The following is a 20,666-nucleotide window of genomic DNA, read 5'->3' on the forward strand; positions in this document are numbered from 1 at the left end:
GGCGTTTGGGTGTTTTAACTTGGCTTCATCAGCCCTTGTTGTATTTATGTTTTATTTTTAATAACACCAGTTCAACCGTTTCACTACAGAAGCGTATTTCTATCACTCAAAGTTACGACGTTGTAAAATGAATATTACTACGTTTAAACGTGAAACTTATCAGGTGAACCGTAATAACTTTTCAACCAATCGGAAGCTTAAAGATTGTTTTCATTTAAAATACATTCTACTTACAATCATAGAAGGGGTATATTTTTAAAAAATGTTTTTAAAAAAAAAAATACAGATATGTAAAATTGTAACAGCTTCTCACCTTAAGTCAGCTGGGATATTTAGGCTTCAGCGGACCCTTGAACCCGATCAAAGAAAATTAATTGAAACTCAAAGTAACTCAAACCAAGCAAGCAAAATAGAAACATTAAGCAAGCCACATAAATGGGAAACTGGCCAAGCAAACAGACACAAGAGCCTTTTAATGAAAACTTAATGGCATACACAATAATAAAGCAAGGGCACGTACAAAAAACAATGCAGGTAAAAGCTGCACGCAGTTCCGAATGGTTCCCCTTCTCACCTGCTTTCTCACCGTGAATCCTCGAAATGATCCGGCCACATTGCAAAAAAGCGAAATCTCGATGACAACGACTGTAATTATTAATAATCCTAATTGAACCAGGGAATGCATACGCGGCCATTCGCCTACAATACACATTTTAAATCACAGGAAAACTAGTGGCCGATGGTCCTTGACTTATGAAAACTAGTAGCAGAAATACACCGTGCACCGGTTCAGTCACATTCAGACTGAAATTGCACCCCAAAACTAAATATTCCAAACTTTTTGAAATCTGCACGATTGTAAGGTGAATGATGAAAAGGAGTCATTGTGGAGATATAAGAATTCCATTCCGCTGGACAGCGACGCGACATTCTTCTCACCTCAACTCATCCAACTCTTTGCGTTTCGCTTCAGAATGCGTCGACACAGCCGCGGCGTCCATTACGAAGCACGTGTGTTTGGCCAGCTGATACTGATAAGAGAACCTCTGGCCGCATGCGTTGCAACCAAAAGCCTGCTCCCCCGTGTGCGTCCTCATGTGTATGATCACGTTCTTCTGGTAGCTGAATCGTTTATCGCACACGTGGCAGCCGAACGTCTTCTCCTTGCTGTGCTTGCACATGTGCAGCTTCAACTCGTCACCCCGGCTGAAAGTTTTCAGGCAACGAGAGCAGGTGAAGATCTTTTCTCCGCCGTGCGTCATCACGCGTCTGCTCAAAGTGGCCTTGCCGACAAAGGTTTCGCCGCGTTCTGAGCAGCTCAAGTGGTTCCCGTCGCCTTCCGTTGTCACGTGCGGTCTCGCGTGTAACGTGGCCGCGTGCGTTTTCATGTGTATCATCATGTATTTCCTCAGAGTGAAGCCTTTGGCGCAAATCACACAGTTGAAAGGCTTCTCGTTGGTATGCGTGGCCATGTGGTTCTTCATGTCGCACTTTCTGTAGAATCGTTTAGCGCAGAACGAGCAGGCAAAATCTTTCTCTCCCGTGTGTATGATCATGTGCGTTTTCAGCGTCTTCTTGTAGGCGAACGTTCTCCCGCACTCTGGGCAGATGAAGCGCTTTTTCGGACTTTTGGAGTACGAAGGTTCTTTGCCGTCATCGCTGTGATCCGTGTCGGACGGCGGTGACATCATGTCGGGTTCATCTGTTAGCGGAAAGAAGTTGTCTGGTGAGTGTGCGTAGTCAGCGGCTTCTCCGTTCTTTTCACTTTGACTGCCGTGCAACTGTGCCGACTGATCTTTGTCTTCCTCGCTCTTCACACGGACGCTGGCCAATGTGAAGTGGGTCACATCAGCTTCTTCATCCAGCCTTTGAAGCTGCTCCCCATGCCGACTCCTCCAGGCGTCCTGCTCTTCTTCTTTAATGTAGGTGGACTCGACTTCCTCAACATCAGAAAGCTTTTCTTGACTCCCCACCAAAACCTCCAGCATGTCTGCGCCACACCGAAATTTGGACAAATATTACAAAACATTCATTCCAGACAATCTTGAATAATTAAATGAACTTTTTTTATTTCAAACAAGAAGAACAAACAAAAAATAAGGAAATAAAAAACATACCGTATAAAAAGGTGTCTGTAAAATGAGACCAAAGTTCAACGCAAACATGGTGAAGCTGCATTTAGCTGTTATGCTGCACCATACACAAAATAAAATACCAATACAAGTAAAGTCAGCCCAAGGCTAAATACCTTTGATTAAGTTGTAAATGTTTATAAAGTCTTCTGATAATGTGTTTAAATGTCAATATATGTTCTTTTTCTGGCATGTTTGAAGGGTCCTGAATTTACCGTTTAGGCACATTGGCGAGGAGGACTCGGAGGACGAGGCCTCCTCACCCACTCGCTACTATATTTTAATGTTAGCCATGATGGTGGTATTTGGACAGCAGATTATTTTTTTTGAAGGGCCTTGTGGTAAAAAACTCCAAATATATGAATACGAAATTTCTGTGTGGAAAATAACCAACCTTGCCTCCCTAAAAGATTAGATAATTGCCTATAAATGCTATAAAATGGCAGCCAAATGCCTTTTTTTTTTTTTTTTAGATTAGACAAGGCCTGGACATGAGCTGCTTTTGTGCTCACTTAGGTGAGTTAAGTGGATAACAAAGGATCAGGTTCCCCTCCAAAATTGATGAGTCTGAATGTGTTAATATTATGCTAAATTGCATAACGCTGCTGGTGACATCACTCACTAACCCACGCCCATTAAAGGTACACATCAAACACAATTCGTAGTGTACACTGTATAAAGCAGTTTTATTTCTTCACATTCTCTTTTTCAAGTTATAACTTGTCCTCTTCAACGTTGAGTTTGTTGACAGATGAAAATAAGAAACGTTAAGCTCTATGTGACCAAATCGTTCAAGTAGTTTATGTTTTGATACAGCAAAATACATTTACATAAACAGGACAGGAAAAGGCCGGGTAAACAAAAGTAAGGTCGCCAAACCTGCTTTGTGTAGTCGAATTTGAGGCTTGAGAACAGTGTCAAGTAGTTGGCGTTGTCGCTCGTTCTCCTCTTTGGTTCGACAAAGTTCTTCCTCGTACTCAGCTATTGTGCTTTCAAGCAGTTCAAATATCTCCTCGACAGCCACGTTCAGTCGCTGCGTCACCAACGTTCTGAGGATTCGGACTTTACACATTTTTATAGTCGATTACAGACCCAAATCGTGTGTTAGTGTGTGCGTTGCTAACGTAGGGTGGGAACTTGGCGCTGATTTATGACGTTTTAAGAGGCGACACAGGAAAAGGACTACATTTCCCGTGGCAAACCTTAACCATTTTAACGGCTGGATTTGTGTTGTAGATCTCTGGAATTCGGTTTCGCCTAGCCAAAAAGAACATTTACGATATCATCAATAACATTTTTTCCAATTAATGAATTCATTGGTGGCCCCGTCATTTTTTTAAACAGGCAAAATTAATTTGTAGATATGTAAAATGGAATTATGACTTGTCATAATCAAATTGTAGATCCCAACCTGAAATTAAAGATCTACAGCTAGTTATGTTCAAAGTCAGGGTGGCCTCACAGTGCAGAAGTCACGGTTCGATTCCGGCTCGGGCTTTCCTGTGTGGAGTTTGCATGTTCTCCTGTTTCCTCCGGGTAATCCGGTTTCCTCCCACATTCCAAAAAACATGTAAGGCTGGTTCATGGGACACTCTAATTTGCCCCTAGGTATGAGTGTGCACGCAGGTCGTTGTTTGTCTATGTGTGCCCTGCGATTGGCTGGCAACCAAATCAGTGTACCACCGCCCTAGCTTGGATAGGTTCCAGCATTTGTTATTTCAAATCCTGTTTTGAAGAAAAATGATTGAGTCAAGGCACATAAAAACAGAAAGACAAAGGTAAAAGTTCATACAAGTGTTTTTATTATGTTAACAATGGGTACATTTTTTTTTTACAAATTCTATTATAAAACAATGATATATAATTTCAGCTGCAGCTTGATGTTGACTCATAAGAAATTATGTTCATTCATAATTAACAATATTTTGGGACAAATGGAAATTTAATTCTCCACAAGCACCATAAGGTCATCCCTGCATATTTGCAGTTCACTCGTCACAACTGCCAGGGAGTGATACACATCTTGACTGAGACACAAGCTTTGTATGTCAGGAAAGAGGTAAGTTTAGCTCAGGACATAATGCTGAGTCTTCTCCGCATGTACAAATCAAATCATTAGGACCTGACCGATATGGATTGCTGATCCCGTTTTTTGTTAGAAAAAAAAAAATAAAAAAAAATGACTAACCAATCGACCAAATAATAAAAAAAAATAAAATACATGTCAACGGGTGTCAGGTGTCAATTAAACGCGGCTGTACGATATTCGCGGACTAGCCTGGTCATAGCGATGGTCAACTGTAAAAACATTGACCAAAAAAATGTTTTGGATCTCAGAATACATAGCACGATTGGCTAGCAACCAGTTCAAGGTGTACCCCCCCCTATTGCCCGAAGGCAGCTGGGATAGGCTGCAGCAGCCCCCCGCAACCTTCGTGAGGAGCAGCTTATATAATGGAGGGATGAATACAAATACATTGCGTGAAGCAATAAATTAAATTAGGAAATGACTCCTTGTCATGTGTGTGTTTGCGTTATCCATAATTGAATGTGTGTCATATTTAATAATAATAATAATAATAATGCCTTTATTAGTCACACAATGGGGAAATTCGAGATTCTAACCCAGGCCTCCTGGGGAGACTGGGTCCTGAACGCGGCGCCTTAGACCACTCGGCCATCCTGGCAGCCAGATTTACAGATCCGTTATGTCGCACTATGTTTTTATTTTAATATTTTTTTAAATAAGCCAGTTTTTAGGAAGAATGGAAGATGAGTTTGGTTCACGTGGTAACTCTGACTTCAGGCAATTAGAAATAGCATTGTGCCAGAGTTACTGTTGGCTGTCAGTGTGACGTTTCATGTGTACTGTGAGCGTTTCTTGCCGGGAGAAACATTTGCTACAAATGGTGCAGGCAAAAGGCTTCTCCCCCGTGTGTTGTCTCAGGTGTACGCTGAAGGAAGAACTTCCGGAGAAACCTTTCCCACAAACGGGACATATAAAGGGTTTCTCCTCAGTGTGTAATCTCATGTGAATCCGCAGTGATGAGTTACAAGACAAACCTTTGGCGCAAATTGGACACGAGTACGGTTTCTGGCCTGTGTGTTTGCTCATATGACTTGTCAAGCCGAACTTATCTCGGAATCCTTTCGCGCAAACCGAGCAGGAATAGGGGTGATTGCCTGTGTGTATTCTCATGTGTCTGTTCAAGTGATGCTTTAAGGAGAATTTCTTTTCGCAAACTGAGCACGCGAAGGGTTTTTCTTTTGTGTGCGTGACCATGTGATTTTTCAAGACACTTTTGTTGACAAACGTTTTGCCACATTCGGAGCAAACAAAGAGTTTTTTCTCACGTTTGGTTTCTGAAGGTTCTTTGGTGTTGTCTGTGTCGGAGGAATGCGACATCACGTCTTCCACATCAGAGAGTGGCGCCAAGTCGTTTACTTGCGAGCTGAGCTCTTCGGAGTGCTCTTCGCTGGGTTCTGTTTTGAAATGTTGACCGGAACTTCCGCCTCTGTCCTCTTCACTTTGACGCCGTGAGGACTCAGCGCCGTCGTCTTCGATTTTCACCTGGACACCGGAATGCGTGACCGCGGTGATGTCAGCCTCTTGCAAGGCTTGACTCATCCACACTTCCTCCTCTTCCTCTTTAATGTGGATGGTCTTGGCTGGCTCCTCCTCATCATCATCTTGACTCGGCACCAACACCTGCTGCACGTCTGCATCACACAAGCAAAGCACTTCATTTTTTTATTTAGTTATATGGCGCCGAGAAGTGCAGTCCACACATCATTTACATATCAGTTGCATAAAATTTGATAAGTTAAAATGAGAATGACAGATATGTGTTTTCATTAATGTTGTAATCTGACTTGTGACTTTCTGACATGTTAACAAATTGTCTTGTCTTAAAAGACAACGTGTTAAGGTGGTGGTGCATTTTAAGTTCATACAAATTTCAAATTCCACATAAAAGCCCAATATCCATGACTTTTTTAAGTAGTGTATGCTGATATAATACTACACACGAAAAAGAACCTAATCTATCCACTTTTGTCGTAATGGTTAGTATAAACAAGCAAGGCAAAATGGTGGCTGGCTATCTTGACTTGCAATGGCGAACTTTAGTCAAATACAAACTAAGCAACACGCTATTTGATTTTGTGAGGTGCATTTGTATACAAACCCCCTGTGTGCAGTCCGGTTTGCTGGTTGAAAACATTGTCTAGAAGTTCGCGTTGCCGTTCGTTCTCTTCTTTTGTTCGGCAAAGTTCCTCCTCGTACTCCGCGATGGTTCTTTCGAACAGTCCGAAAATCTCTTCGACGGCCACGTTAAGTCGCTGCTTCACCAACGCTCTCAAAATTTTCACTTTGCACATTTTGACACACGCAGTCGTTTTATGCTTCGCGAAAGGATGCGAAATGTGGTCTTTTTTTCCCCGTTTCCTTTCTTCAGGTCGGAACGCGCAGCTGTGTGGGTTGCGAAGAGCAAAAAACGCCCACGTAGACAGTTCCGCCCCAAAAGCTCTTCTGCGCAAGCGCACATTGGGCCGCCATCTTGGAGAGAGCTACGGGACGCCTCTGGGGATAAAATACGTTGCAATAATGTGATCGCGATAATAACAATTTGGTTTACTATTCGGGTCCTCGGGCGGCACGGTGGCCGACTGGTTAGCACGATGGCCTCACAGTGAGAGACAGCATCGGGCGTGGGTTCGATCCCGGCTCCGGCCTTCGTGTGTGGAGTTTGCATGTTCTCCCCGTGCTTCTGTGGGTTTCCTCCGGGTACGCCGGTTTCCTCCCACATTCCAAAAACATGCATTGTAGGCCGATTGAACACTCTAAATTGCCCCTAGGTATGAGTGTGAGCGCGGATGGTTGTTGGTCTTTGTTTGCCCTGCAATTGGCTGGCAACCAATTCAGGGTGTCCCCCGCCTACTGCCCGAAGATAGCTGGGATAGGCTCCAGCACCCCCCGCGACCTTAATGAGGAGAAGCTGTATAGATGATGGATGGATGGATGTTCGGGTCGACAATTAGACATTTATATAACAGTTCACAAATAAGAAGAGACGACACCTTCTTCTGGTATCCTCTCGCGAGGAGGACGGAGAGAACTAGCAAAAATCAATCCGAAACTGCATCCTCCCTTGCCTCTCCAAACCATCCACCCATCCATTATTTGTACCGCTTCTGCTCACAAGTGTCCCGGGGGGTGCTGGAGCCTATCCCAGCTATCTTCGGGCAGTTGGCGGGATACATCACCGTCACACGTAAATCCCACATTTTACAACCCTGAATTGGTCGCCAGCCAACTGCAGGGCACACGTAGACGATCAACCAATCTGCGCTCACACTCATACCTAGGGGCAATTTAGCATTTGGCCATGCTTGTTTTTGGAACGTTGGAGGAAACCAGAGTACCCGGAGGAGACCCACGCAGGCACGGGGAGAGCATGCAAACTCCACACAGGAAGGTCGGAAGCAGGAATCGAAGCCACGACCTACCGTGCCTCCCCTCTCCATACCATCCATTATCTGTACCACTTCTCCTCACAAGAGTCGCAGGGGGCCCTGGAAACGATCCCAGCTATCTTCGGGCAGTAGGCGGGGTACCTCTGAACTGGTTGCCAGCCAGCCAATCACAGGGCACACATAGACGAACAACAATCCGCGCTCACACTCATACCTAGGGCCATTTAGAATGTTCTATCGACCTGCCGTGCATGTTTTTGGAATGTGGGAGGAAACGGGAGGACGGAGAGAACTAGAGGATTTCAATTATCTGCTGCATCTGCCCTCGCCTCGCTGTACCCTCTCTTTTTATTCACCATCGGTGTCCCTATCACGTTTAGTCGCTGCCTCACCAAGGTCCTCAGCATTTTAATTTTGCACATTTTCACACAATAACACGAACCATCTTGTAACTGTTAATAAAGAATGCCTTTTTAATCGCCTCGTGGTTTGTGAAGACAACCTTAAATGCTACGCAAACATGTTCCATTAACACGCCACAATGCGCATGCGCACATCGACCGCCATCTTTGAAAGGTGTTCGACGAGCCACGTGAGATGTGAACAAAAAGTTATTTCCATAAAGGCCACCGATTTCACTCGGCCTTAACTGTCCGTTTTTGCAATAAAAATAAAACAAATAAAAACTTCCGGTTAGGTTACTATATTTGACATCGTCAGAAGAAGAGAAGCACTTTCACCATTGTGCGCCCCACACTTTAATCGAATAGAAAGATGACTTTAAAGGTATGACTTCAAACAAACTAAAGAAACACACACAAAAAAAAATTCCTCTAAATTAAGAAAATGCCTTTATGAAAACATCAGCTTGTTCATCTCAAAGTACAACTAATGTAACAAATTATAGACACTTTTTTTACTTTTTATCTTCTGTCTGTTTTGCTTCAAAACCTTCCCGTAATACGACAACTTTAAATACTTCAGTGAAAAAAAGTTTGTATGCCTTTTATTCTTGAAAAATTAAGACTAATTGTAGAAAACAGACATTTTCCTAAAAAAAAATATACATTCATGTAAAAAATATGACTTGCTGAAAAACAAAATGTCCAACTTAATTATTGTATTCTTGTGACTTTAATCTCTCATTGTCATTTTCGTGTGGCTCTGATAATACGGTTGAAACATCAAGGATATCTCCAAAATGGTCTCAAAATATAAATTTGTTATTGACACAACAAACAAGTTGGTATTCAATCATGTCAAACTAACTCTTGTGTGCACAACAACTCCATTCAGCATATGAAAACAGTAATGCCATTCATATTTGCGATTTAGTTTTCAGAAATGCTTGAAATGATTGCGTTCTTAAGGTTCCGCAGCTTTATCTGCCGCGGTGGAGGTCGCCAACGCATACATGTGATCGCAGAGCGGCCCATGTGTGGCGAATCGTCCGCCGCACCGGTCGCAGCTGGACGTCTCTTTCCCCGTGTGCTTCTTCATGCCCGTTTTGGAAGACAGCAGGCTGCCGAAGGGCTTTCCCTGGACGTGTGTCGTCATGTGCATCGTCAAGCACTTCTTGGCGGAAAACCTTTTGGGGCAGACAGGACAGACGAAGGGAATCTGGAATCTGTGGCTTTTCATGTGTCTTTCCATGTGTTCCTTTTTGGGGAATCTCTTGCCGCAAAAGGAACAAGTGAACAAGCTCTCTCGATGGTGCATGGTCGTGTGGCTTTTCACACTGTCCTGGAGGGTCAACGTCTTGCTGCCCGGAAAACAGATCAAGTCTTTGTTGCCAATGTGTTGCTTTGTATCGGTTTGACACTCCTTATTAGAAATGTTCGTTGTTCTGGTGTCGTCCAAGCGATCAGTATAAGGAGACATCACCTCGTCCGCAACCGGCGGTGACGCAAATGTGCAGGCGCTCGAAGGCTCCCCTCCATTCACACAACGTTCACGGTCATCTTCACTCTTCACGAGGGCGTTGGTCATCTTGGGCGTGCAGATGTTAGTTATCTTCATCCTGGGACTGTTCCACTTCTCTTCCACTTCCACACAACGTTCACGGTCATCTTCACTCTTCACGAGGGCGTTGGTCATCTTGGGCGTGCAGATGTTAGTTATCTTCATCCTGGGACTGTTCCACTTCTCTTCCACTTCCACACAACGTTCACGGTCATCTTCACTCTTCACGAGGGCGTTGGTCATCTTGGGCGTGCAGATGTTAGTTATCTTCATCCTGGGACTGTTCCACTCGTCTTCCACTTCCACACAATGTTCGCTGTCATCTTCACTCTTCACAGGGGCGTTGGTCATATTGAGCGTGCAGATGTTAGTTATCTTCAGCCTGTGACTGCTCCACTCGTCTTCCACTTCCTCTTCCTGTTTAATGCAAGGTGGTTCTGCTGGCTTCTCCTGCTGCTGAGAGTTACAAGCAATCTCTTCTTGACTCTTCTTCAACACCTGCGGGATGTCTGTGGGACAAAAGGGAAATATGTCATTGGGAATTCACAAGCAACGTGTGTGGCCAAAACCAGAGAACAGGTTCATTTTGGTGTTTAAAATATTACGTTTTAGCAAATAACTTAATGTCGATAAACGTTTCTTGCGGATTTAAAAATGACAACTTTTGTTTTTAAATGAACAAAATAAATCTCTTACATTTTTGTGCAAAACAATGGTGAAAATTGGACTATTTCACACATAGAGAAATGATGCAATAATAAACCTGTTCGGTGTAGTCGAACTTGAGGCTTGAGAAGCGTGTCCAGAAGTTTGCGTTGTCGTCGCTCATTCTCTTCTTTTTGACTAAATTCTTCCTCGTAGTCCGCTATCGTCCTCTCAATAAGTTGAAAAATCTCTCCAACGGCCACGTTTAGTCGCTGTTCAACCAATTCTCGTAAAATTCGAATTTTGCACATTTTAAATGATCAAACGAAGTCACTGCTCAATAATTCGACCGCCTGGCGATTCACCTTTTCTCTTTCAAAAACGGATACGGAAATAAATCCCGCCACCAACTAGCCATGTGCGCATGCGTAGATTGCTTTATGTGGAAAATCTACGGAACGCCTTTTGGGACGAACTAGTTGGCTATTGCGATAGTGACACGCTTGTTAAAAATACGCAACAAAAATTTTTTACCTAATATTTCAACGATAAAAAGTCTTTCAATACTTTTGTTTTGACACATCAGTCTCTGATTAGCTACAATAAAAGATTCAAGCCATGTACTCAATCATCTGTCAGTAAAGCATGACTTTCATCATATAGAAATACACGACTCTCCATCTCTGATGTACAACTTTAATGTTTTAAAATAAAGATTTTAATTAAAAAAATGCACTTTCCTAGATGATACTTTATTTACACAATAGTGTCATTTTAATTTAAATAATTAAAATAATGATTAAGAAAGAAACACTTTTTCTATTTTGCGACTTTGATAACCAAATGTAAATCTAAACATATATTTTGTGATGTATATTGGAACGAGGAGGATCTGACTCAGTCACTGCAATCAGCACAAGTTATTGTTTAATGAACAAATAAACATTTATGTACACTACAATCATATTTGTTCATAATGCAAAAAATATGCATTGCAATAAATTGTGAAAATTATTACTCAAGTTCCCGCAGCTTCATGTGTCATCACTAGCACACACGTGTTATTGTCGAGCATCCTCTTGCTGGCAAACCATACGTCTCACATATTGTACTTGAACGTTTTTTTCCCCTTGTGTACGTCCTCATGTGCTTCTCCATCTCTGCTTTGGTGGTGAAGGGTTCGGGAGATAGCAGGCAGGCGAAAGGTTTCGCCCCGCTGTGTCTCCTCATGTGCAAGGTCATGTACTTCTTGACAGCGAAGTCTTTGTTGCAGACGGGACAGGCAAAAGGCCTCTCACCCGTGTGCTTCACGCGAATGTGGATTTTCATGTCCGACTTTCTGGAGAAGACTTTGCCGCAGAGGGAGCAGTTCGGGTAAGCTCAGTGAGTGTGTACAATGCTTTAGTGACTAAAGCAAAGTTTAGTCACTTAGCGTGATTGTGTTCACCAGGACACTTGTGTTTGTTTACATGGCACTTCCGAGTGAATCTTTTGTCGCACAGGTTGCAGCTAAATGGTTTCTCAACTGTGTGCGTACGCCTGTGTCTCATCATGTCCCCCTTGATTGCAAAGCTCTTGTCGCAAAACGAGCAGGTGAAAGGTTTCTCCCCCGTGTGCCCCCTCATGTGCGTCATCATGTTCCCCTTGCTTGAAAACCTTTTGGCGCACACCGAGCAGGCAAAAGGTTTCTCCCCATGCGTGCCCTTGTGGGCAATCATTTCTTTCCTGCTGGAGAAGGTGGAGGCGGCGCAGGAGAAACCGAGCAATCCAAGGGTTTCTCTTTGGCGTGGCACCGCATGTGCGAGAGCAGGCAGTCCCGCCGGCTGAACGCTTTGCCGCATGCCGAGCAAGCAAAAGGTTTCTCTCCAGTGTGACGTTTCATATGGGGGTTCAAAATCCCCCGGTCGCCAAACGCTTTCCCGCATTCAGAGCAGCTGAACAGTCTTTTAGATTCGCCATTCACCACGGGAGGTTCGGTGCCGTCGTCGCTGTGATCTGTGTTGTCATCAGACGAGTGTGACATCACGTCGTCGATACCTGACAACGGAGCAACGCTGTCTGGTTGTAATCCTCCATCGCCATGCAATCCTTTGCCGCTTTGTTTCTCCTCACTCAGGCCGCAACGAAGCTGCAAGGGTTGAGCTTGGATGTCATCCTCACTCTTCACAAGAACAATAGTCAAAGGAAAACTGCTGATGTCAGACTCCTTCAGCTCGCCATCAAGATCAGTCCACACATCCTCCTCTTCCTCTTTAACTCTGGAGCGGTCCAGCTCACTTTGACTCGCCATCTTCAGGAGCTGGATGTCTGCACGACACATGATGAAGAAACCGACGGTTGGAAATGGGTAGTAACAAGTTTCACTCGCATTAATTGAGGCAAACTAAGGTAGGCGCTCGTACTTGACTAAAAAAAATTGTGAGATTTTTTTTTTGTCACAACTTTGTGTGTGTGACTTCATCGTGTTACAGAACGGCGTAATTTGTTTCAATTCTGCATTAAGTTTTCATACATTAAACGTCTCGGGTAATGGATGGAAGGACAACACAGCTCTTTGTGTTTATTAGAAACAGTTAAAAATGTGCTGCGGTTTCTCGGGGGATAAAACCGGAATTCTGATTTCAATTAATTTTATTTAAAAAAAATACATTTTACACACGAGTAAATACTGTTCCGAGCTCAGTCACACAACAAAATTAAATTCATAGGTCAAGGCACTAGTTTTGGTAAGAACAGGTCTCACGTCGGTGACGTAAACCGGATGTGTACGTAAGTCGTAAACGCGCGTCTGTCACTTTAGAAGAGTCCATATTACAGTAACGGTTTGCATGGGAAAACACTTGAATAACATGATGGGTAAGACTCACCGTGAGGCAATTAACGGACAACGATTGAAACATCCTCCCCCGATCGCACACAATCTCAAACAGAACACTCTTCATCCACTAGGAGGTGCAAGCTATGTTTGCAGCGAGCATGCTAAGCTAAACGGAGAGCCTTCCAAGTCGAAGACAAGTTTATCGCATAATCCCCTTGGGGTAAAACGTCAAGTGGACAAACAAACACGGTGATAATTAAATTAAAATTAATTCCGAAGTTAAATCGACGACTGTCTCGCACTGCTGGTTAGTTGCGTTAACTTCTGGTTTGTTGTTCTTCTTCGGTGGTTTTAACATGATGACACATTGCCGCCATCTTGAGGAGGTAGTCGTTTACTACCTTAGACCTTGTTATTAAGCCTTAAATATAATTATAACAATATAATGAATGCAATAAAACGTCAAACACAAAAATCATATTTATTTTAAACTGCATTTATTTCATTAAAAAAAGTAACAAAAGCAAGTAAACAAGTAATTTGTGTCTGACTCCATCTACAGTTCCGACGTTTCCTCCGACTCCAAGTGCTCATCGGTTTTCCCGGCTTCGTCATTTCCAGCCTCGGCACTCTCGTCTCCCTGGCTGGTCATGGTGGCGTCCAGCGCAGCCTGCTCGGCGGTGTCATTCTGCGGCTCGTCGTCCTCGTCTTCCATGTCCATCTCGAAAACCCGCAGGTGCCTCATATTTTCACTCAGCTGCAAGGAAAGTGAAATACTATTGTATCATAGCACATATTAATAGTTTAAAGTGTAGATACAGTCAACTATTTGCAAATTGGCGGATTTATAATCACAATATCTTAGGATGTTACTGAAAGAGTACATATACGCCCTAAAGCCGGTGCATTTGTGAATTATGAATGTGCAGAGGAGGACTGTTCATGGCATTAGCACTTACCACGCAGGCTACTTCTCGAATACCGCTGACTGCTACGAACTGGGCCTTCATACCCTCCAGTTCCCGCCACTGATTTCCCAGCACGAGACCTTGGCAAGGAATGCTGCCGCTCTGCTGGTCCAACCTCGAAGGCACGAGTGGGAAAAAAAATTGAACATTGATAATGGGATCAAGTCAAACCCAAGAGTCTGTTACATTAGGCCTCTTTGCCACATAATTCAAATGGTGACTTTCGCGAGGCCTTTCTCCAGGCTCTGCAACGACATGTCCATCTGTACCCATCATTTCACTCGATCTGTGCACAAAAGAGGCAACACACCTCAGATTGGGCTTCCAATTGAATTCACTCTCACAGTTGAGGGTCGATGTGAGAGGGACCTGCGCCAGGACGCTGCGAGTGTTGTCTTCATCCGTTCCCTGAAGGACCACAGTCAGCATCTCGTCGCTATAGAAACGAGCATCCAGGCAGCTGTAGACGTCGTGCGGCCTGGAAAAGATGATCGAGGGTTTAAATGAGAAACAATGGCAACTCACGCACTCACCGGGGCTCTGCATTCTCGCTGTCTGAGCCGTCGAGCTGTAGACTCAGGTCGAGGGACGCGACACAGTTGGGGATGTGTCTGCCAAAAACACTTGGGTGAGTATGCAAGTTATTTTATTTATACAGTGAACTCGTAACAGTAACTTGCAAGTCAGGTGACCACTGTATACTGGAAAATAAAAACGCCACCTGTTTGGGTCGCTCGCTTTGCGTAACAAGTAGAGCTTGTGTGGCAAAACGTGCGGCATGCAAAACACCACGTAGTGCATTTTGGCCTTCTTGTCATTCCACCTGTGGAACAAAAACGCACACAATGGCATGGAGGGGGGAAAAAAAAAATTCTCTCTCGCTCTTGCTCTCATTTTACTTACAAGGATGGAAGCTCAAATTGTCGCGGAGTGTTTTCTGAGCTGGAGAAAAAAAAAGACGTAAAGAAAACGAAAAAAAATAGAAATGTTATCAGAAATGATATTTGGAATTCACATCAACAAAGAAGTGAGAGATCCTACCGTTGTGGTGCTGAATAAAGAGACAGAAGAGCGGCCTGTTTCACAGATTTCCCGATGACTTCCTGCACACCGACAAAAAATAAAAAATAAAAAAGTATCATCTGTCCATTTGCATTTTATTGAGAAATCCCACAAGGGCTTCATGGACTTGCATCAGAGAGTGAGAATCGGTCACTAGCCTCACCGCAGGTTTCTGAAGACACAACTCGATCGCATTCTCCATCATCCGTTTGACAAAATGCAAAGACTTTTGGGGAAATGAAGGAAACAGCAGAGGGCTATCTGAAAGAAAAAAAAACATGAGATTTTTGCAAATAGGCTAACAAAAAGAAAGCGTGCAAACCATTTGTAGAAAAAAAACAAAGAAAACAAACAAACAAAAAAATCACCCTTGAGGTGTGTGCTGTCCTGTAAAAACTTGAGCCACTGGTTACCGTTGGTACTGGGTGGAGATACGAGGTCCTCGTCCTCGTCCTTCAGGTACTACAAATGTCAGCAAGAAATTGTTGTGCACATTTTCCAGGGCCGAAAACACTGACGGATGTTTGTTTTGCGCGACGAAAGGAATCTTGACAACCAAACTAACCTACCTGGCCGACCCGCTCGACATTGAAGTACTTCCCTTTGCGATCAAAGAGCTGCTCGTTCTGAGGAGAAAACGGAACATTCAAAACCCGGGCATGAATTTCCAGAATGTTTTTTTTTTTAGGGTCGTTTGTGCAGTCACCTTGCTGAAGTGCTCTGAGAGAAAATCTGCGACAAAGGCGATGTCCTTCTGCGTCATCTGAGAGAGCACATCAAAAATAATGTGAAAATTTAAGCTGCAGACGAGACATCAAACTTTACGGTGTTGGTTTCTTGAGACTTTGCCGACCAAGTGAAACTGTCTCCGGAGGATGAATTTTTGTTGTTTTATAGAAAGCCGTCTAACTTTGAAAGGGCAGCTCCTGGGTCACTTTTGAGGGGGTTGTGTTCCAGACTCCTAAAATACGCATCTCACCTTGTTGAGTTCTGGAGGGACGTGCTCGTCGCACATTCTTAGCATCGCTGAAGAGAGAAAAGAATAACTTTAGTGAGGAAAAAAGTTAAATCAATAAATAAGTGTTACCCCATTGAAGTTCATGGCGAATGTGCTATACCCCAAAATGTTTTTTTTTAAACTTACATACCCACATACAGCCAACGGAAAAAGGCTTTGAAGTTTTTCATGCTCTTGTCGATCACCCTGCATGTAAAAAACAAAATAAAAATAATCATTCGCGGATCAACAAAGTGTAGAGTTTAAAACTACATTTTACTCAATGAACTTACTGCAGGAGTTCGCTGGTCTTTAAGGAAAAGGAGCCCACTGCCGTGATGGCGGCTAGTTATAAAAAAAAAAACAAAAAAAAACTGTGTGAAACATTTGCACTCATTTGCTGCGCAAATGTGAGACTCAACCTTCTACGGCAGCCGAATCCAGGCCGAGTGGCTGAAACTTTTCCTTCCACAAGGACATGCCTTTCACCTCGCTCAGGTGGTAGAGCAACGCCTCAGAGCCGCTGCCAGACAAGCGAGGGAGGGATTTTGTTGAATGTTGTGAAACGGGGGAAGGACATTAAAGATGGGGACTCCTACCTCTGTAGGTGGCAGATCACCAGCTTCTGGATGCTGGAGTAAGACGACTCGATGGTCTGGCCGAGCTTCTTCAGGCCCTGCGATGAAAACAGGAGAAACAAAAAATGGAGGTCAAGATGCTTTGAAGTATTAATTAAGCCAAATGAGACCCCTTCAAAGCAGGTAACTTAGGGCGACACTATTAATTGGGGTTATCAAGTGAGGGACATTTATCTTCCTGTAGATCTCCTACGGCAGACAAAATGAGTACCGTTTAAAAAAAAAAAAAATAAAATAAAAAGGGGGGGGGGCTGAGCTATTAATCAAGTTTAGCAAAATTCACATTAACGTGCAAAAAATTTTGATTTTTTAAAGAACACAATCAAATTTATCATGTCAGGATGACTTTTTTAGGAGCTTTTTCCTCCCAGTCCAGCTCCTTTTTTGCCCCAATTACTGAATCAAAAATGACATAATTACATACAAATTTTGGTTGGAGAAAAGAATTACTGACCAAAAATAAAAAAATATCAGGCAAAAAAAAAAAAAAAATACCTGAAAGAAAATGACCAAAAAACTAAAACAAATTTCACTAAAAAGAGATGAAAATCTGCCCCCCCCCCCCCAAAAAAAAAAATCATATTCATGTACAAATATGTGTCAGATGAAAGATTTCTTAAATGACAGAAATTAGTCTATACACAACAAAAAAGAACATGGACAACAATTTGATGAAAACTAACAAAATATTCATGAAAAACCAACCAAAAAATTAACTTGAAAATGACGTAAGTGATGAACGCATGTTGGGACTTGTGAACAAATTCAGAAAAAAAAAAAAAATACTGACCATGAATGCATAACATGTTTCCTGAGCCATCGTACAAAATATTAAGCAACGACACCAAAGTGTCACTTTTCCTATCTTACAGTAAAGACATTTTGCCGAAAATGTTATTTCCTCAAAGGACCTCTCGCATTCACCTTGACAGTCAGCTGGTTCATGAGAAGATCCTGCAGTTCAGGACTGGACGAAAACAAGCACCAAATTAGCATTGGACCTGCACAACAATTAAGCGTACTACCAGAAGCAACTTCAGTGTCCTCACCTGGCCTGTCCCCACAGAAGAAGCTCCAGGAACTCGTCCTGTACCTGTGTGCTTGTGTTCTTTTCCTAGAGATAAAAAAAAAAAAAAAAAAAAACAATTACATGAGTTCTTTACGCGGCAAAGGGGGGGACTAAGCCGACCTGCACAAACTTGGTGAGTCGAAGGTCCATTTGCATGAGGATTTCCTCCGAGGCTTCGCACATGCATGTGAGCGACAGGTGCAGGTACTGCAGCAGCGTCGAGATGTGGGTGAACTTGCGCGCCATCCTGGTGAGCTCGGGAAGGCAGTCGGACAGCAGGCCCGTGTCCAGCTGAGAGAAAAGGAGAAAGGCCAACACGTGGTCGCTCTTCAGTTCAAGACGGAGGGGCGGCGATGGAAAACCAAATTTGTGCTGTAGTTGGAATGTTGTTTTTGTAATGTGTGTCAACTTTGGGTCTTTTTTGTCAGATATTTTAAATTGCTCACATCTGAGCCTGACCTACACTAAAGCCGTAGTAAAGCCATAATTACAGGAAATATTTGTATGAAAAATAATATGATGCAGCCTGAAACCTCTCACCTGAACAAAGCAAATGTCAGCGTGGTCCTCAGCAGACTTGACCTCTGTGATGACAGCCAAAGACTTGAGGTCGCTGGCCAGACTGAGGGAACGGCAGCTTCCGCAAACCTGCACAGCCAAGCCAAAGATGAGGTTACAAAACATTTTCACACTTTTTTTTTTTTTTTTTAAACGTGTCACCTTCCAAATAATCTGCAGATGTTTATCGCATGTAAAATGTAACTAGAAGAAAAAATCTTGAAAGATTCTCGTCACAGATTTTGGACGTCTGAAGCCGTCAATGGCAGCGAATGAGTTAAGATCCTCGTTACAATTCATCCCAGCACATTCGAAAACATCTTACTCCGGCTAATGTTGCAATCTTGTACATTCCGTACGCGTACAGCTCCACGTGGCCGGCGTCTCCTCCAAGGACGAGTATGTTCAACCTGTACAGAGACCAACATGCTTTAATAACGGGACAACAAATTCAACAGCACTCTCACGCTTTGTTGTTCGTAACATAAAGACATCAATCACCTGACTTCTCCGAGGAGGTTCATGATCTCGTCAGACTTCTCCTCACTGCAGAAAAACCTGGAAAGACTGCCGGCGTAAGTACCAGATCTCAGTTAAAGAGGCCAAAAGAAAACATTGATCAAAACTGATTCGGGCTAACAGTCACAACGGATGCGAACGATTTCAAACGATCGATTCTGTACTTAAAGCCACGCAATAGAGAGGCTGCAACTTTTCATTGACTCATGTTTCAAACACACAGAAGTAATGTTAGACCGTGAGAATTGTAATGTAAGCCTGACGTGACGTCCACACGATATTATTGTCCACGGATTATTCAAAAAATGTAACAAATCGGACGGGATTGGGTGTGGGAGAAGGAAAGAGAGCGGACGGAGAAAGAAGGGGACATCTGTGCGTAATGATGAAGATGAATCGTTCAATGATGCTTTAGAACAAGTTTTGAAAATGTCTTTACCTGAATAGCTTTGATGTTGTGCTGTAGCTGGAGAACAAAAAAAGGATATTAGGTAACCCGAGAAAATGTTTGTCATCCATTCGTCTTACCTTTTGGGGAGGGAGGCTAATTTGGGGAGAAACAGCTTGGATTCATCCTCCGACTGATAAAAGGATCTGAGGGCACTGGAGCACATCGACAAGAACACAAAACATGAATGTTTTCAGATTTTAAAATTTCTAGCAAAAAAAAATTGCTACCTGCTTTCCTCCGTCACCTCCATCCAGTGCATGCAGCTGACAGGGTTCTGCATGTGGAACACGTGCAGGATCTCCGCTTTCTCGACACTGCACAACACGACCTGCTTCGTGTCGCCAAGGCTGAAGGCCAGAACTGACCAATCGGGAGAATAAGAGAGGCGGAAATTTGTCACGAGCTCAGTGAAGACAGATAACCCACAACAAAAAGGGGGAAAAAGGTTGACAATAGTTTTACCCCTCTCACATTCTTCAAATACATTTAAACATACAAAAACACACCTAGACATAGTGTACATGCAAAAGACAAAACGCAATTTCACTGGAGTTGACAGTAGCTGCTCACTTTGGCCATCAGGTCTCCAGGCGATTGCGGTGATCTCCTTCCCGATGTGTTCGCTGGGCGCCAAGCTCCAAACCCGATGGAAACTGGCCAAGCGGTGCAGCAGCAACTACAAAAAAAAAAAACAATGAGAGGTGTCATGAAGATAGAAAATGGTTCAATACATGCATAGTAAAATGTTTCCTTGTGGGTACCTCTCCAGTTGTGCTTGCCAGAGCAATGAGATCTCTTTTGGGCGACCATGCCATGCACAGCACGGGATTGGGAAGCTGCTTCTCGCCTACTTGCCGGAAGGCAGGCATTTTTTGTGCTAAATTATGCAAAACAATAAAATATTATATTATTATTATATTATTCAACAGTAATTATAAGATAACATGTAACATACAAAGTTGAATATTCGCAACAGCATAAAGCGGTGATATGGAGAACACGATTCCCACTATCAATAATAAAAGGCAATGCTCAATTGTACACACTTCGCTCCTACGGAAAATCCAATCTGAGAACGGAGGTCCATTTGAGAAAAAAACTCATTTAGATTGGTCTGCATTTAAAACCAGTTTAGTTGAGTAAAATGAGAGCGTCGGCTGAACTCTGTCATGCTGATAGCTACAATCTGACCTTTATTCTCCTCCAACGTTGCGTTCAGACTAAGTTTTGATTGGCGAATTTAAGTCCTCTCTATTTTTCTACCAAGACCACAACTCGCTCGTTTATGTTACTCGGCGGGCAGCGCCATCTTCTTTTTCCCTTTGACCAATCATCGAGAAGCAACGGGTAGCGGGAAGAGACAATTTTGATC

At 43.2% G+C, this 20,666-nt stretch overlaps 3 protein-coding genes and 1 pseudogene across 4 annotated transcripts; all 4 read right to left on the bottom strand.

Moving 5' to 3' along the window:
* Window positions 1-458: 458 nt before the first annotated feature.
* LOC148324983 (uncharacterized) lies at window positions 459-6,692 on the bottom strand. The gene is made up of 5 exons (XM_088312339.1): window positions 6,320-6,692; window positions 4,970-5,852; window positions 3,335-3,389; window positions 3,012-3,207; window positions 459-1,990 (listed from the first exon to the last, which is right to left on the bottom strand). The coding sequence occupies exons 1-5, from the start codon at window positions 6,510-6,512 to the stop codon at window positions 936-938; spliced, it is 2,382 nt and encodes a 793-aa protein (XP_088168465.1). The 5' UTR covers window positions 6,513-6,692; the 3' UTR covers window positions 459-935.
* A 1,649-nt stretch (window positions 6,693-8,341) lies between these two features.
* On the bottom strand, window positions 8,342-10,613 carry LOC148324984 (uncharacterized). The gene is made up of 2 exons (XM_088312304.1): window positions 10,333-10,613; window positions 8,342-10,078 (listed from the first exon to the last, which is right to left on the bottom strand). The coding sequence occupies exons 1-2, from the start codon at window positions 10,523-10,525 to the stop codon at window positions 8,973-8,975; spliced, it is 1,299 nt and encodes a 432-aa protein (XP_088168430.1). The 5' UTR covers window positions 10,526-10,613; the 3' UTR covers window positions 8,342-8,972.
* Window positions 10,614-11,124: 511 nt separating this feature from the next.
* On the bottom strand, window positions 11,125-12,513 carry LOC148324985 (uncharacterized; annotated as a pseudogene).
* Window positions 12,514-13,512: 999 nt separating this feature from the next.
* On the bottom strand, window positions 13,513-20,630 carry anapc4 (anaphase promoting complex subunit 4). Of its 2 annotated transcripts, none has more exons than XM_088313180.1 (28): window positions 20,486-20,630; window positions 20,056-20,171; window positions 19,865-19,970; window positions 19,522-19,654; window positions 19,372-19,446; window positions 19,283-19,309; window positions 18,826-18,882; window positions 18,650-18,734; window positions 18,307-18,414; window positions 17,887-18,057; window positions 17,747-17,811; window positions 17,622-17,664; window positions 16,659-16,735; window positions 16,482-16,582; window positions 16,353-16,404; window positions 16,211-16,266; window positions 16,042-16,088; window positions 15,769-15,825; window positions 15,632-15,688; window positions 15,431-15,524; window positions 15,226-15,323; window positions 15,042-15,103; window positions 14,904-14,942; window positions 14,722-14,823; window positions 14,534-14,611; window positions 14,311-14,478; window positions 13,992-14,115; window positions 13,513-13,789 (listed from the first exon to the last, which is right to left on the bottom strand). In XM_088313180.1, exons 2-28 carry the CDS (start codon window positions 20,161-20,163, stop codon window positions 13,589-13,591), a joined length of 2,391 nt encoding a protein of 796 aa, XP_088169306.1. In that variant the 5' UTR covers window positions 20,164-20,171; window positions 20,486-20,630; the 3' UTR covers window positions 13,513-13,588. The 2 variants fall into 2 exon arrangements, with proteins under 2 accessions (XP_088169306.1, XP_088169305.1); XM_088313179.1 differs by having other exon boundaries at window positions 18,826-18,891.
* Window positions 20,631-20,666: the final 36 nt, after the last annotated feature.

Source organism: Idiotropiscis lumnitzeri, chromosome 13 (assembly GCF_059441095.1).
Source record: "Idiotropiscis lumnitzeri isolate Australia: NSW breed Sydney's pygmy pipehorse chromosome 13, RoL_Ilum_1.0, whole genome shotgun sequence".
Lineage (NCBI taxonomy): Eukaryota > Metazoa > Chordata > Actinopteri > Syngnathiformes > Syngnathidae > Idiotropiscis > Idiotropiscis lumnitzeri.

Coding starts and splice junctions, on each gene's coding strand:
- LOC148324983 (XM_088312339.1), bottom strand. CDS start 6,512: ATGTGCAAAGTGAAAATTTTGAGAGCGTTGGTGAAGCAGCGACTTAAC. Junction 3,390..4,969: donor CGTCACACTGACAGCCAACA/GTAACTCTGGCA, acceptor CTTTTTGGCTAG/GCGAAACCGAATTCCAGAGA. Junction 1,991..3,011: donor AATTCGACTACACAAAGCAG/GTTTGGCGACCT, acceptor GGTGTGGCGCAG/ACATGCTGGAGGTTTTGGTG.
- LOC148324984 (XM_088312304.1), bottom strand. CDS start 10,525: ATGTGCAAAATTCGAATTTTACGAGAATTGGTTGAACAGCGACTAAAC. Junction 10,079..10,332: donor AGTTCGACTACACCGAACAG/GTTTATTATTGC, acceptor TTTGTCCCACAG/ACATCCCGCAGGTGTTGAAG.
- anapc4 (XM_088313179.1), bottom strand. CDS start 20,163: ATGCCTGCCTTCCGGCAAGTAGGCGAGAAGCAGCTTCCCAATCCCGTG. Junction 19,655..19,864: donor CTGGAGACCTGATGGCCAAA/GTGAGCAGCTAC, acceptor CCGATTGGTCAG/TTCTGGCCTTCAGCCTTGGC. Junction 14,612..14,721: donor AAAGCGAGCGACCCAAACAG/GTGGCGTTTTTA, acceptor TGTTTTTGGCAG/ACACATCCCCAACTGTGTCG.